At 42.6% G+C, this 16130-nt stretch overlaps 1 protein-coding gene across 1 annotated transcript in view; it reads left to right on the top strand.

Annotated features, from left to right (window-relative positions):
* The window catches only part of LOC118372759 (testican-1-like), a 473522-nt gene that overhangs the window by 255897 nt on the left and 201495 nt on the right, over positions 1-16130 (top strand). The window contains exon 3 of the mRNA XM_052488275.1: positions 15709-15754. Within this exon, the coding sequence (XP_052344235.1) occupies positions 15709-15754 (46 nt within the window). The remainder of the gene's footprint in view (positions 1-15708; positions 15755-16130) is intronic.

The following is a 16130-nucleotide window of genomic DNA, read 5'->3' as shown; positions in this document are numbered from 1 at the left end:
CGTTGAAGCCGATAAAGGATAATTGCGTCTGGGAGAGAAAATGAGGACAGAGAAGAAAAGAAAGAGGGAGAGACGTGGAAATGAGAGGAATGGAGAGAGAGACCAGCGGGACCATTTAATTGGGCATCGCGACCTCATATCAAACTAATGGACTTATTAGCTCAAACCTTAACTCCAGTCATTTGTAAAACAGGAAGTTGTGGAGGGAGAGTCGTGCTTATTGCTTTTCCTAGGAAATTCTCAGATCGATCCCTCCCTCTCTTCTCTCTCCAACTCTCTCTTGCTCCAATCCTCTCTGTACACTGTTATCCTCCATCCCTCCTCTCCTCCCTCTCCTCCATCTCTCCTCTACTCTAATAAAGCATTATATACTGTATTGAGGGGGAGACAGACCCTGCTCATAGCCACAATAGGGGGTCTCACAGTGGGTCTGCCACAATCACTCAACCACTCTCCCTCCCTGGTGATGCTGTTAACATCGTCAGTATGTGTGTCTGTGTGTCTGTTTGAATCTCTGCACACCTCCCACTGTTCCTCCCTGTTTGGGTTTTGGGCTAGCGGATTGTGCGTGTGTGTGTGTGTGTGTGTGTGTGTGTGTGTGTGTGTGTGTGTGTGTGTGTGTGTGTGTGTGTGTGTGTGTGTGTGTGTGTGTGTGTGTGTGTGTGTGTGTTTGGGTCAGGTCCAGTAGCAGGGGTGAGTTAGTGTCTATCAGTTGTTCCAGCCTTGTCTCTCTGAGCCAAACCCAAATGCTGTTCCCACTGAGATCAGCTCAACAGACTGGCATTACAGAGCTGGCCAACTCACTACATTATCCCTGGCCCCACTGTCCCCCAACTCACTACATTATCCCTGGCCCCACTGTCCTCCAACTCACTACATTATCCCTGGCCCCACTGTCCCCCAACTCACTACATTATCCCTGGCCCCACTGTCCCAACTCTCTCTAACTGTCCCAACTCTCTAACTGTCCCAACTCTCTCTAACTGTCCCAACTCTCTACATTATCCCTGGCCCCACTGTCCCCCAACTCACTACATTATCCCTGGCCCCACTGTCCCAACTCTCTCTAACTGTCCCAACTCTCTAACTGTCCCAACTCTCTCTAACTGTCCCAACTCTCTCTAACTGTCCCAAACTCTCTCTAACTGTCCCAACTCTCTACATTATCCCTGGCCCCACTGTCCCCCAACTCACTACATTATCCCTGGCCCCACTGTCCCAACTCTCTCTAACTGTCCCAACTCTCTAACTGTCCCAACTCTCTCTAACTGTCCCAACTCTCTCTAACTGTCCCAACTCTCTAACTGTCCCAACTCTCTCTAACTGTCCCAACTCTCTCTAACTGTCCCAAACTCTCTCTAACTGTCCCAACTCACTACATTATCTCTGGCCCCACTGTCCCCCAACTCACTACATTATCCCTGGCCCCACTGTCCCCCAACTCACTACATTATCCCTGGCCCCACTGTCCCCCAACTCACTACATTATCCCTGGCCCCACTGTCCCAACTCTCTCTAACTGTCCCAACTTTCTCTAACTGTCCCAAACTCTCTCTAACTGTCCCAACTGTCCCAAACTCTCTCTAACTGTCCCAAACTCTCTCTTTAACTGTCCCAAACTCTCTCTAACTGTTCCAACTCTCTCTAACTGTCCCAACTTTCTCTAACTGTCCCAAACTCTCTCTAACTGTCCCAACTGTCCCAAACTCTCTCTAACTGTCCCAAACTCTCTCTAACTGTCCCAACTCTCTCTAACTGTTCCAACTCTCTCTAACTGTCCCAGCTCTCTCTAACTGTCCCAACTCTCTCTAACTATCCCAACTCTCTCCAACTATCCCAACTCTCTCTAACTGTCCCAACTCTCTCTAACTGTCCCGACTCTCTCTAACTGTCCCAAACTCTCTCTAACTGTCCCAACTCTCTGTCTCTCAAATGTTCAATTTCAATATAATTTCCAATTTTAATTTAACCTCTTAACCCCTCTCAGGACCAGATGCTAGAATATGCATATTATTGACAGATTAGGATAGAAAACACTCTAAAGTTTCCAAAACGGTCAAAATATTGTCTGTGAGTATAACAGAACTGATATTGCAGGCGAAAACCTGAGAAAAATCAAACCAGGAAGTGGCTTCTATTTTGAAAACTCCATGTTCCATAGCCTCCCATTGCTCCATTTAAAGGGATATCAACCAGATTCCTCTTCCTATCGCTTCCTCAAGGTGTCAACAGTCTTCAGATATAGTACAGGCTTTTCTTTTGAAGAATGAGCGTGAACGACCACATTGCGTAAGTGGATAGGTGGGGGCTCTCAGAGTGAATTGTGCGCAAAAGAGAAAGGTGGCCATTGTTACTCCCGGTCCTAGTGAAAAGCGAACTGTCCCGGTTGACATATTATCGAATAGATATTTGAAAAACATCCTGAGGATTGATTATAAAAAACGTCTGACATGTTTCTGTGGACATTATGGATATAATTTGGATTTTTTTTCTGCGTTGTCGTGACCGCTCTTTCCGGTGGATTCCTGGGCATAACACACCAAACTAACAGAGGTATTTGGATATAAAAAATATCTTTATGGAACAAAAGGAACATTTATTGTCTAACTGGGAGTCTCGTGAGTGAAAACATCCAAAGATCATCAAAGGAAAACGATCAATTTGATTGCTTTTCTGATTTTCGTGACCAAGTTACCTGATGCTAAGTGTACTTATTGTTTTGTCGAGCGATCGATAAACTTACACAAACGCTTGTATTGCTTTCGCAGTAAAGCATCATTTCAAAATCTGAGGCGACAGGTGGATTAACAAAAGGATAAGCTGTGTTTCGCAATATTGCACTTGTGATTTCACGAATATGAATATTTTCTAGTAATATTATTTGACTGTGGCGCTATGCTATTCAGCGTTGCTGATGACAATTATCCCGGATCCGGTATGGGTGGTTCAGAGAGGTTAAGGGCTTTATTGGCATGGAAAACAAATGTTTACATTGCCAAAGCAAGTAAAATAGATAATAAACAAAAGTGAAATAAACAATAAAAAATGAACAGTAAACATTACACTTACAAAATTTCCAAAATAATAATGGCATTTCAAAAGTCATATACAGTGTCATATACAGTGTTGTAACAATGTGCAAATAGTTAAAGTACAAGGAGAAAATAAATAAACATTAATATAGGTTGAATTTACACTTGTCTTTGTTATTAACTGGTTGCCCTTTTGTTGTGGCAACAGGTCACAAATATTGCTGCTGTGATGGCACACTGTCATTTCACCCAGTAGATATGGGAGTTTATCAAAATTGGATTTGTTTTCAAATTCCTTGTGGGTCTGTGTAATCTGCGGGAAATATGTATCTCTAATATGGTCATACATTTGGCAGGAGGTTAGGAAGTGCAGCTCAGTTTCCACCTCATTTTGTGGGCAGTGTGCACATAGCCTGTCTTCTCTTGAGAGCCAGGTCTGCCTACGGCGACCTTTCTCAATAGCAAGGCTATGCTCACTGAGTCTGTACATAGTCAAAGCTTTCCTTAATTTAGGGTCAATCACAGTGAGAATTTAACGTCTCTTTTCTGGATTTTGATAGTTAGCGTTTATCGGCCTAATTTTGCTTTGCATGATTTATGTGGTGTTGTACACAGAGTATATTTCTTAATTTGTTGTTTGTCCCATTTTGTGAATTCTTGGTTGGTGAGCGGACTCCGGAAACATAAAGGGCAATTGGTTCTATAACTGATTCAAGTATTTTTAGCGAGTTCCTAATTGGTATGTGGAATTTTATGTTCCTTTGGATGGCATAGAAGGCCCTTCTTGCCTTGTCTCTCAGCTCATTCACAGCTTTGTGGGAGTTACCTGTGGCTCTGATGTTTAGGCCAAGGTTTGTATAGTTTTTTGTGTGCTCTAGGGCGACGGTGTCTCGATGGAATTTGTATTCGTGGTCCTGGCTACTCAACCTTTTTTGGAACACCCTTTTATTTAGTCTTACTTGGTTTTCCTGTCAAGGCCCAGGTCTGACATAATCTGTGTAGAAGATCTGTGCAGATGATGCTGTAGGCCCTCCTTGGTTGGGGTCAGAAGCACCAGAACATGAGAGCCAGTTTCATCATAGCGCTTGATGGTTTTTGTGTATGCACTTGCACTTGAATTTTCCTTCATGTCTTAAAGTAATGATGGACTGTCGTTTCTCTTTGCTTATTTGAACTGTTCTTTCCATAATATAGACGTGGTCTTTTACCAAATAGTACTATCTTCTGTTTCCCACCCCTACCTTGTCACAACACAACTGCTTGGCTCAAATGCATTAAGGAAAGACATTCCACACATGAACAAGGAACACCTGTTCATTGAAATGCATTCCAGGTGACTACCTCATGAAGCTGGTTGAGAAAATGCCAAGAGTGTGCAAAGCTGTTATCAAGGCAAAGTGTGGCCACTTTAAATCATCTCAAATATATTTAGATTTGTTAAACACTTTTGGTTACTACATGATTCCATATATGTTATTTCATAGTTTGATGTTCTCACGATTATTCTACAATGTAGAAAATAGTAAAAATAAAGAAAAACCCTTGAATGAGTAGGTGTGTCCAAACTTTTGAGTGTTACTGTATTTGCTTTTGCTGCTTGTTCTTTGTTATAGGTCCAAAAAGATTGGAGAAGTGGTTTATTCCCTTTTGGATAGATAACTCTTTGTGTTGTTGTTTGTTTAGTGTTTTCCAATTTTACCAGAAGTGGTTAGATTCTATTGATTCTTCAATTATGTGAGCTGATTTCTGACGTGCTGTTCCTTCTTTTTCCATAGTGTTTTTCTGTATTGTTTTAGTAATTCACCATAGCGAAGGCTTAGACTCAGGTTTTCCGGGTCTCTATGTTTTCAGTTGGATAGGTTTCTCAATATCTTTCTTAGGTTGTTGCATTCTTCATCAAACCACTTGTCATTGTTGTTCATTTTCTTATGTTGTCTGCTTTAAATGTTAAGATTTGATTGGGAAGCTGAGAGGTCAAATATGCTGTTTAGGTTTTCTACTGCCAAGTTTACACCTTCACTATTACTATCTCTATCTCGCGCTCTCTCGGTCTATGCTCTTTCTTTTTCCTGTCCATACTCTCTCAATTACATTCCCTCTCTCCCTTTCTCCATCCTTCAGTCTCATCCCTCTTTTATTTGGTCATTTCCTGTCTCGTCCTCCCCACCTTCAACTTGTAGGTCTACTTCTCTTCCTCTGGTGTTCTCCTCATGGGTTTATCTCTCCTTCTGTTCTACTCATTTCCCGCGCTCTGCCTCTCTCGCCCACACAGGCAGTAGGAAAGAGAGTTTTTGTGAGTGAAAATTCTGGCTTCTCAGTGGTTTATATCATCTTCTGCCTTTGTTTGGTCTTTAGAGTGATCTGCTGCTGGGACCATGCTGAGTGCTTTATTTCTAAACGTCATGTTGAGACAAACACTGTTGAGAGAGAAAGAGAGAGAGAGAGAGGGAGAGAGAGAGAGAGAGAGAGAGAGAGAGAGAGAGAGAGAGAGAGAGAGAGAGAGAGAGAGAGAGAGAGAGAGAGAGAGAGAGAGAATAAAAGATGGGAGAGAGAGAGCGAGAGACAGAGAGAGAAAGAGAGAGAGAGAGAGAGAGAGAGAGAGAGAGAGAGAGAGAGAGAGAGAGAGAGAGAGAGAGAGCAAAATAGGAGAATTTGATAGTTAAGAGCTGAGAGAAATGTTTTTGCTTTCCCAGTGGGATATGGAGCTGTTTGTTATTTGAGCTCTGACAGGGTTTGATTCCTTCTTTTTTTCACAACCCCACTCAGCTCTGCTACAGACTATATACTACATTGAGTATACAAAACATTAAGAGCATCGGCTCTTTCCATGACACAGACTGACCAGGTGAACCCAGGTGAAAGATATGATCTTTTATTGATGTCCCCTGTTAAATCCACTTGAATCAGTGTAGATGAAGGGGAGGAGACAGGTTAAGTAAGGATTTTGTAAGCCTTGAGACAATTGAGACATGGGATTGTGTATGTGTGCCATTTAGAAGGTGAATGGGAAAGACAAAATATTTAAGTGCCATTGAACGGAGTATGGTAGTCGGTGCACCGGTTTGTGTCAAGAACTGCAGTATTGCTGGGTTTTTCACGCTCAATAGTTTCCCGTGTGTATCAAGAATGGTCCTGGTCCACCACCCAAAGGACATCCAACCAACTTGATACAACTGTGGGAAGCATTGGAGTCAACATGGGCCAGCATCCCCGTGGAACGCTTTTGACACCATGCTTGACTAATTGAGGCTGTTCTGAGGGCAAAAGGGGGTGCAGCTCAGCATTGGGAAGGTGTTCCTAATGTTTTGTACCCTCAGCGTATATGTACAGTGTTTGTCTAGACCAGTGGTCACCAACCTTTTCTTAGTCAAGATCACTTTCTGGATCGAAATGCAAGCCGAGATCTACTGCTCAGGTTTTTTTATAAGCATGACTTAAAAAACGTAAGCCTAGGGCCTCCAGAGTGGTGCAGTGGTCTAAAGGCACGGCATCGCAGAGCTACAGGCATCACTACAGACCCGGGTTCGATCCCGGGCTGTATCACAACCGGCCGTGATTGGGAGTCACATAGGGCAGCTCACAACTGGCCCAGCATGGTCCGGGTTTGGGTTTGGAGACGGTCTGGCTGGGGGGGCTTTACTTGGCTCATCCCGCTCTAGTGACTCCTTGTGGCAGGCCGGGCGCCTGCAGGCTGACCTCAGTCATCAGTTGAACGGTGTTTCCTCCGACACATTGGTGCGGCTAGTTAAGCGGGCGGGTGTTAAGATGCGCGGTTTGGAAGGTGTTAAGATGCGCGGTTTGGAAGGTGTTAAGAAGCGCGGTTTGGAAGGTGTTAAGAAGCGCGGGTCATGTTTCGGAGGACGCGTGACTCGACATTTGCCTCCCGATCCCGTTGGGGAGTTGCAGCGCTGAGACAAAACTGAGAAGATGAAAAAAAACTGCTTAAGCCTATGCAACATTAACCAATTAAAAACAGTTCTGTAGCAATGAGGTTTGTGCATTAGGCCATTGGCCCAATACATCATCACTGCATATTTGCTATGCTTGCTATTGGCCAATGTGGGTATATGATCACACTGGTAATAGATCATTTGTTGTATTACTTGTGAGGCACAGCCAAGTGAGCATAATCATTTGTTGTATTACTTGTGAGGCACAGCCAAGTGGGCATAATAATGTGTTGTATTACTTGAGAGGCACAGCCAAGTGGGCATAATCATTTTTGTTGTATTACTTGTGAGGCACAGCCAAGTGGGCATAATCATTTTTGTTGTATTACTTGAGAGGCACAGCCAAGTGGGCATAATAATGTGTTGTATTACTTGTGAGGCACAGCCAAGTGATCATAATAATGTGTTGTATTACTTGTGAGGCACAGCCAAGTGAGCATAATAATGTGTTGTATTACTTGTGAGGCACAGCCAAGTGAGCATAATAATGTGTTGTATTACTTGTGAGGCACAGCCAAGTGGGCATAATAATGTGTTGTATTACTTGTGAGGCACAGCCAAGTGAGCATAATAATGTGTTGTATTACTTGAGAGGCACAGCCAAGTGAGCATAATAATGTGTTGTATTACTTGTGAGGCACAGCCAAGTGAGCATAATAATGTGTTGTATTACTTGTGAGGCACAGCCAAGTGGGAATAATAATGTGTTGTATTACTTGAGAGGCACAGCCAAGTGAGCATAATAATGTGTTGTATTACTTGAGAGGCACAGCCAAGTGAGCATAATAATGTGTTGTATTACTTGTGAGGCACAGCCAAGTGAGCATAATAATGTGTTGTATTACTTGTGAGGCACAGCCAAGTGGGCATAATAATGTGTTGTATTACTTGTGAGGCACAGCCAAGTGGGCATAATAATGTGTTGTATTACTTGTGAGGCACAGCCAAGTGGGCATAATAATGTGTTGTATTACTTGTGAGGCACAGCCAAGTGAGCATAATAATGTGTTGTATTACTTGTGAGGCACAGCCAAGTGGGCATAATAATGTGTTGTATTACTTGAGAGGCACAGCCAAGTGAGCATAATAATGTGTTGTATTACTTGTGAGGCACAGCCAAGTGGGAATAATAATGTGTTGTATTACTTGTGAGGCACAGCCAAGTGGGAATAATAATGTGTTGTATTACTTGTGAGGCACAGCCAAGTGAGCATAATAATGTGTTGTATTACTTGTGAGGCACAGCCAAGTGGGCATAATAATGTGTTGTATTACTTGTGAGGCACAGCCAAGTGAGCATAATAATGTGTTGTATTACTTGAGAGGCACAGCCAAGTGGGCATAATAATGTGTTGTATTACTTGAGAGGCACAGCCAAGTGAGCATAATAATGTGTTGTATTACTTGTGAGGCACAGCCAAGTGGGCATAATAATGTGTTGTATTACTTGTGAGGCACAGCCAAGTGGGCATAATAATGTGTTGTATTACTTGAGAGGCACAGCCAAGTGAGCATAATAATGTGTTGTATTACTTGTGAGGCACAGCCAAGTGGGCATAATAATGTGTTGTATTACTTGAGAGGCACAGCCAAGTGAGCATAATAATGTGTTGTATTACTTGTGAGGCACAGCCAAGTGGGCATAATAATGTGTTGTATTACTTGTGAGGCACAGCCAAGTGATCATAATAATGTGTTGTATTACTTGAGAGGCACAGCCAAGTGGGAATAATAATGTGTTGTATTACTTGTGAGGCACAGCCAAGTGATCATAATAATGTGTTGTATTACTTGTGAGGCACAGCCAAGTGGGCATAATAATGTGTTGTATTACTTGTGAGGCACAGCCAAGTGGGCATAATAATGTGTTGTATTACTTGAGAGGCACAGCCAAGTGGGCATAATAATGTGTTGTATTACTTGTGAGGCACAGCCAAGTGATCATAATAATGTGTTGTGTTACTTGAGAGGCACAGCCAAGTGATCATAATAATGTGTTGTATTACTTGAGAGGCACAGCCAAGTGATCATAATAATGTGTTGTATTACTTGTGAGGCACAGCCAAGTGAGCATAATAATGTGTTGTATTACTTGTGAGGCACAGCCAAGTGAGCATAATAATGTGTTGTATTACTTGTGAGGCACAGCCAAGTGAGCATAATAATGTGTTGTATTACTTGTGAGGCACAGCCAAGTGAGCATAATAATGTGTTGTATTACTTGAGAGGCACAGCCAAGTGATCATAATAATGTGTTGTATTACTTGTGAGGCACAGCCAAGTGAGCATAATAATGTGTTGTATTACTTGTGAGGCACAGCCAAGTGAGCATAATAATGTGTTGTATTACTTGAGAGGCACAGCCAAGTGAGCATAATAATGTGTTGTATTACTTGTGAGGCACAGCCAAGTGAGCATAATAATGTGTTGTATTACTTGTGAGGCACAGCCAAGTGGGAATAATAATGTGTTGTATTACTTGTGAGGCACAGCCAAGTGGGCATAATAATGTGTTGTATTACTTGTGAGGCACAGCCAAGTGAGCATAATAATGTGTTGTATTACTTGTGAGGCACAGCCAAGTGGGCATAATAATGTGTTGTATTACTTGAGAGGCACAGCCAAGTGAGCATAATAATGTGTTGTATTACTTGTGAGGCACAGCCAAGTGGGAATAATAATGTGTTGTATTACTTGAGAGGCACAGCCAAGTGAGCATAATAATGTGTTGTATTACTTGTGAGGCACAGCCATGGGCATAATAATGTGTTGTATTACTTGAGAGGCACAGCCAAGTGAGCATAATAATGTGTTGTATTACTTGTGAGGCACAGCCAAGTGGGAATAATAATGTGTTGTATTACTTGTGAGGCACAGCCAAGTGAGCATGATAATGTGTTGTATTACTTGTGAGGCACATCCAAGTGATCATAATAATGTGTTGTATTACTTGTGAGGCACAGCCAAGTGAGCATAATAATGTGTTGTATTACTTGTGAGGCACATCCAAGTGAGCATGATAATGTGTTGTATTACTTGTGAGGCACAGCCAAGTGAGCATAATAATGTGTTGTATTACTTGTGAGGCACATCCAAGTGAGCATAATAATGTGTTGTATTACTTGTGAGGCATAGCCAAGTGAGCATAATAATGTGTTGTATTATTTGTGAGGCACAGCCAAGTGAGCATAATAATGTGTTGTATTACTTGAGAGGCACTACCAAGTGAGCATAATAATGTGTTGTATTACTTGAGAGGCACTACCAAGTGAGCATAATAATGTGTTGTATTACTTGTGAGGCACAGCCAAGTGATCATAATAATGTGTTGTATTACTTCAGAGGCACAGCCAAGTGGGAATAATAATGTGTTGTATTACTTGTGAGGCACAGCCAAGTGAGCATAATAATGTGTTGTGTTACTTGTGAGGCATAGCCAAGTGGGCATAATAATGTGTTGTATTACCACAGCCAAGGGCATAATAATGTGTTGTGTTACTTGTGAGGCATAGCCAAGTGGGCATAATAATGTGTTGTATTACTTGTGAGGCACAGCCAAGTGGGCATAATAATGTGTTGTATTACTTGTGAGGCACAGCCAAGTGAGCATAATAATGTGTTGTGTTACTTGTGAGGCATAGCCAAGTGGGCATAATAATGTGTTGTATTACTTGTGAGGCACAGCCAAGTGATCATAATAATGTGTTGTATTACTTGTGAGGCACAGCCAAGTGAGCATTATAATGTGTTGTACTACTTGTGAGGCACAGCCAAGTGATCATAATAATGTGTTGTATTACTTCAGAGGCACAGCCAAGTGAGCATAATAATGTGTTGTATTACTTGAGAGGCACTACCAAGTGAGCATAATAATGTGTTGTATTACTTGAGAGGCACTACCAAGTGAGCATAATAATGTGTTGTATTACTTGAGAGGCACTACCAAGTGAGCATAATAATGTGTTGTATTACTTGTGAGGCACAGCCAAGTGATCATAATAATGTGTTGTATTACTTGAGAGGCACAGCCAAGTGATCATAATAATGTGTTGTATTACTTGTGAGGCACAGCCAAGTGATCATAATAATGTGTTGTATTACTTGTGAGGCACAGCCAAGTGATCATAATAATGTGTTGTATTACTTGTGAGGCACAGCCAAGTGATCATAATAATGTGTTGTATTACTTGTGAGGCACAGCCAAGTGATCATAATAATGTGTTGTATTACTTGTGAGGCACAGCCAAGTGAGCATAATAATGTGTTGTATTACTTGTGAGGCACAGCCAAGTGATCATAATAATGTGTTGTATTACTTGAGAGGCACTACCAAGTGAGCATAATAATGTGTTGTATTACTTGAGAGGCACTAGCCAAGTGAGCATAATAATGTGTTGTATTACTTGAGAGGCACAGCCAAGTGAGCATAATAATGTGTTGTATTACTTGTGAGGCACAGCCAAGTGATCATAATAATGTGTTGTATTACTTGAGAGGCACAGCCAAGTGGGCATAATAATGTGTTGTATTACTTGAGAGGCACTACCAAGTGAGCATAATAATGTGTTGTATTACTTGTGAGGCACAGCCAAGTGATCATAATAATGTGTTGTATTACTTGAGAGGCACAGCCAAGTGGGAATAATAATGTGTTGTATTACTTGTGAGGCATAGCCAAGTGGGCATAATAATGTGTTGTATTACTTGTGAGGCACAGCCAAGTGATCATAATAATGTGTTGTATTACTTGTGAGGCACAGCCAAGTGGGAATAATAATGTGTTGTATTACTTGTGAGGCATAGCCAAGTGGGCATAATAATGTGTTGTACTACTTGTGAGGCACAGCCACATAATAATGTGTTGTATTACTTGAGGGCACTACCAAGTGAGCATAATAATGTGTTGTATTACTTGTGAGGCACAGCCAAGTGGGCATAATAATGTGTTGTATTACTTGAGAGGCACAGCCAAGTGAGCATAATAATGTGTTGTATTACTTGTGAGGCACAGCCAAGTGGGCATAATAATGTGTTGTATTACTTGAGAGGCACAGCCAAGTGAGCATAATAATGTGTTGTATTACTTGTGAGGCACAGCCAAGTGGGAATAATAATGTGTTGTATTACTTGTGAGGCACAGCCAAGTGAGCATAATAATGTGTTGTATTACTTGTGAGGCACAGCCAAGTGAGCATAATAATGTGTTGTATTACTTGTGAGGCACAGCCAAGTGAGCATAATAATGTGTTGTATTACTTGTGAGGCACAGCCAAGTGAGCATAATAATGTGTTGTATTACTTGTGAGGCACAGCCAAGTGAGCATAATAATGTGTTGTATTACTTGTGAGGCATAGCCAAGTGAGCATAATAATGTGTTGTATTATTTGTGAGGCACAGCCAAGTGAGCATAATAATGTGTTGTATTACTTGACACTACCAAGTGATTACTTGAGGTGAGCATAATAATGTGTTGTATTACTTGTGAGGCACAGCCAAGTGGGCATAATAATGTGTTGTATTACTTGTGAGGCACAGCCAAGTGAGCATAATAATGTGTTGTATTACTTGTGAGGCACAGCCAAGTGAGCATAATAATGTGTTGTATTACTTGTGAGGCACAGCCAAGTGAGCATAATAATGTGTTGTATTACTTGTGAGGCACAGCCAAGTGAGCATAATAATGTGCTTCTGTTTTTACTGGACTGACGACCTGCTCAGTCTGAGGGGAGGGAGCAGCGGTTAGGCTGACTCTCACCCGTCTCATTGTCCCGCCGCCCTCCTTCCTTCCGCTGAGAAAGGGGTACACTGATGTACACTTCCAGGGTACACTTCCAGGGTACACTTCCAGGGTACACTTCCAGCTGATGGTGGAACTCAAGTTGCAAGGGAGTTTTTTTGGGCAGACCAATAGGTGCACTTGATTTGCTCTTTGGGCCTGCTGGGTAGGCAGAGTTTTACCTTCAGACACTGGAAATAGTTCAAAATGGGAACACTTTGCATCCCGGCGCTAGGGCTGTTGAATCAAGTGCACCTACTGCCAAAAGCACAAAATTAATTTAAAAAATAGGAACGCAAGGCTTCGCGGTCAACCGGTTTGTGACCCCTGGTCAAGAGCTTAGATCTGAGGACACATCCTAACTACTCTCTCAAAGACTTACTGATAGTAACATTGTTGTTGCTGAATGTATCTCATAAGAAGCAGTAGGAAAATTAGACTTATAACAGATTAATAATGTACTCTACTGTACAGAACTTCTCTAAAACATCTCTGTTTCCCTGCTTGATATGGTCTCGTTCCCTCTCTTTGGAAACATCAGGTGTGTTGATTTGGATTGATTTGGAGCTCGCTCCTCGCTCCCCTCCTACCTTCCAAGACGTGTCAATCCATCATCCCATCGCCCGGACAACCGTGTTCTGACAGGAAGTGAAGGTGGTGTGAGGTTGATTGGATTGAACTCCTGCCTTTTCATTGGCTGTATTTCTGTATCGGCTAATGCCAGGCGAGCTTTGGGCTGGTGTGAAATGGTGAGATAGCCACCCAGGGGGCTGTAAATTCGACATCTGTAAGAGAACGTTATACACAGTAGACCCAAATGGCATTGAGGAATGATTGATAACTGAAAAGCAAAAACCAGTGCCAAAACCAATGTAGAACAGGGTAAGTCATTTAAGAGAGTATATGGCAGGTCAGTGGTAGAGGGCAAGTCCTGTACATGCATTGACTGATTGTCTTGATTGAGCAGGTCCTTATGAACAGTCATAATCTAGTTCAACAGAGCCTGGTATGCAGAGCTGGCTCTAGGCATAAGCAACATAAGCAGTTGCTTAGGGCACCCTGCTGCTAGGGGGGCCCCAACCTCCCAACCCCAACCTCTTCTTTAAAAAATATGTGTGTGGGGGAACTCAGAACTCAGTCAGGGACTTAACTTACTATTGAGAGGGTGAATAGTAGAATACATCAGGTGCAATTCAGACATTTATTTGTGCATCATTCATCAGTTTTTCTCTTGTCATGTCAGTCACTGAAAGTCACTCAATTAGCCATGTCAGCTAACAATTTTTAGATTGGTAGTTAATCTAGACAGCTATCGACAGTAATCATGGACGAATACTGACCGGGCACATAGGGCACATGCCCAGGGCCCTAACCTTCAGGGGGCCCCCCATTGATTTTGTTAACCATTCTCACTGAGATATCATATTAACATGGCATAACTCATGGCAAAATGTGTAGAATAGCAGGAAATTAGCTTTAAAACTTCTCTCTGCTGTCAAGAGGGGGTGCATTACAATTTTTGCCTCTCTGTCTCTCTGTCTCTCTCTCTCTGTCCCCCCTCCTCTCTCTCTCTGTCTCTCTCTGTCTCTCTCTGTCTCTCAATTCAATTCAAGGGCTTTATTGGCATGGGAAACATGTGTTAACAAAGCTCTCTGTCCCCCTCCTCTCTCTCTCTCTCTCTCTCTCTCTCTCTGTCTCTCAATTCAATTCTCTCTCTCTGGGTCTTCTCCCTCTGTCTCTCTGCTCTCTCTCTCTCTCTCTCTCTCTCTCTCTCTCTCTCTCTCTCTCTCTCTCTCTCTCTCTCTCTCTCTCTGTCTCTCTCTCTCTGTCTCTCTCCCTCTGTCTCTCTGTCTCTGTTAACAAAGTCTCTCTCTCCCTCTCTCTCTCTCTCTCTCTCTCTCTCTCTCTCTGTCTCTCTGTCTCTCTCTCTGTCTCTCTCTCCCTCTGTCTCTCTGTCTCTGTCTCTCTCTGTCTCTCTCTCTCTCTCTGTCTCTCTCTCTCTCTGTCTCTCTCTGTCTCCCCTCTCTCTCTCTCTGCCCCCCCTCTCTCTCTCTCTCTCTCTCTCTCTCTCCTCCTCCTCTCTCTCTCTCTCTCTCTCTCCCCTCCTCTCTCTCTCTCTCTATCCTCCTCTCGCTCTCCCTCTCTTTTTTTTCTCTCGCTCTCTCTCTCTCTCTCTCTCTCTCTCTCTCTCGGTTTCTCTGTCTCTCTCTGTCCCTCTCTCTCTCTCTCTCTCTCTCTCTCTCTCTCTCTCTCTCTCTCTCTCTCAATGCCGCATCTGTTTACCTACCTCCTAATGATACCATGTAAAACACTTATGCACTAATTCAACTCAGACCAATAGCTCATACCACCAACATGTTGTTTGTTCATTATGCAGCCATTTTAAAGCAATTACATATCACTTTGTCAACAGCAGAAAATACCAATCAGAGAGGAAAAAAATAAAAAAACATGCTCCGAGCGAAAAAGCCCTCATCTAATGAGTATTAAACTTCTAACATTTGTGCTTGTACAGATATAATTAGCAAAGACGTGGGGGGAATAGGCTGTTGGTTTTAAAGGGGAGGTCTGGTTGTAAAGAGTTTAATCTGGGACTAATTCCCCGTGATATTTGCATCTCAATCGGACTGATCTGTCGCCTGTGACAGAGAGATAATCATGAGAGCGGATCAATCTCCTGCTCTTTGAGCCTGTGTCTCTAAACTCACATGCACTGTCTGTCTGGGACGATGGGTCGGGAGTCGAGGCCACAGAGAGTTTGTTTCTGCACTGAGGATGACCAGTGTTTGGAATGTCAAAATCTGTAGCCTAAGCTGGATTAACATACTTATATGGATTTGTTACAGACTGCGTGACCTTAGATGTTTTCTTATCTGTTTCTGTCAAGTTGTCAATGTGTGTGTGTGTGTGTGTGTAGTAAATCCTTTGTCCCCTGTGCTTTTCTCTCAGGATGACTACTTCAAAAGCTGGGGTCCTGCCAAGCCAATCGACCAGGGTAAGACCAGACACTATGATGTGTGTGTGTGTGAGAGTGTGTGTGTGAGACGTGTGTGTGGGGGGGTCATACAGGTTTGTGTGTGTGGGATGGTTAGATGGGAAGGTTGCTATGAGATGGGAGATAGATGGGAGCAGGGATGGAGGCAGATGGCTGAATTTCTTCCTCACTCTCAACACCACTTGTGTAACTTCATTAATGACTTCACCACAGCCACTGGTTCCACTAGGTTACCACCCTCTGTCTCCTCTGGTAGGTTCATGTGATAAAGAATCTCCACACAGTGGAATCACATAGTGGAATCTTCATTTTATTATATTGATCATCACAATACATAGAGAGAGAGGGAGCCTGAATAATATGTTATGGAACAAAA

The sequence above is a fragment of the Oncorhynchus keta genome, chromosome 30 (assembly GCF_023373465.1).
Source record: "Oncorhynchus keta strain PuntledgeMale-10-30-2019 chromosome 30, Oket_V2, whole genome shotgun sequence".
Classification (NCBI taxonomy): domain Eukaryota; kingdom Metazoa; phylum Chordata; class Actinopteri; order Salmoniformes; family Salmonidae; genus Oncorhynchus; species Oncorhynchus keta.
The sequence above is the reverse complement of the archived record's forward strand: the minus strand, read 5'-3'. Positions and strand labels throughout refer to the sequence as shown.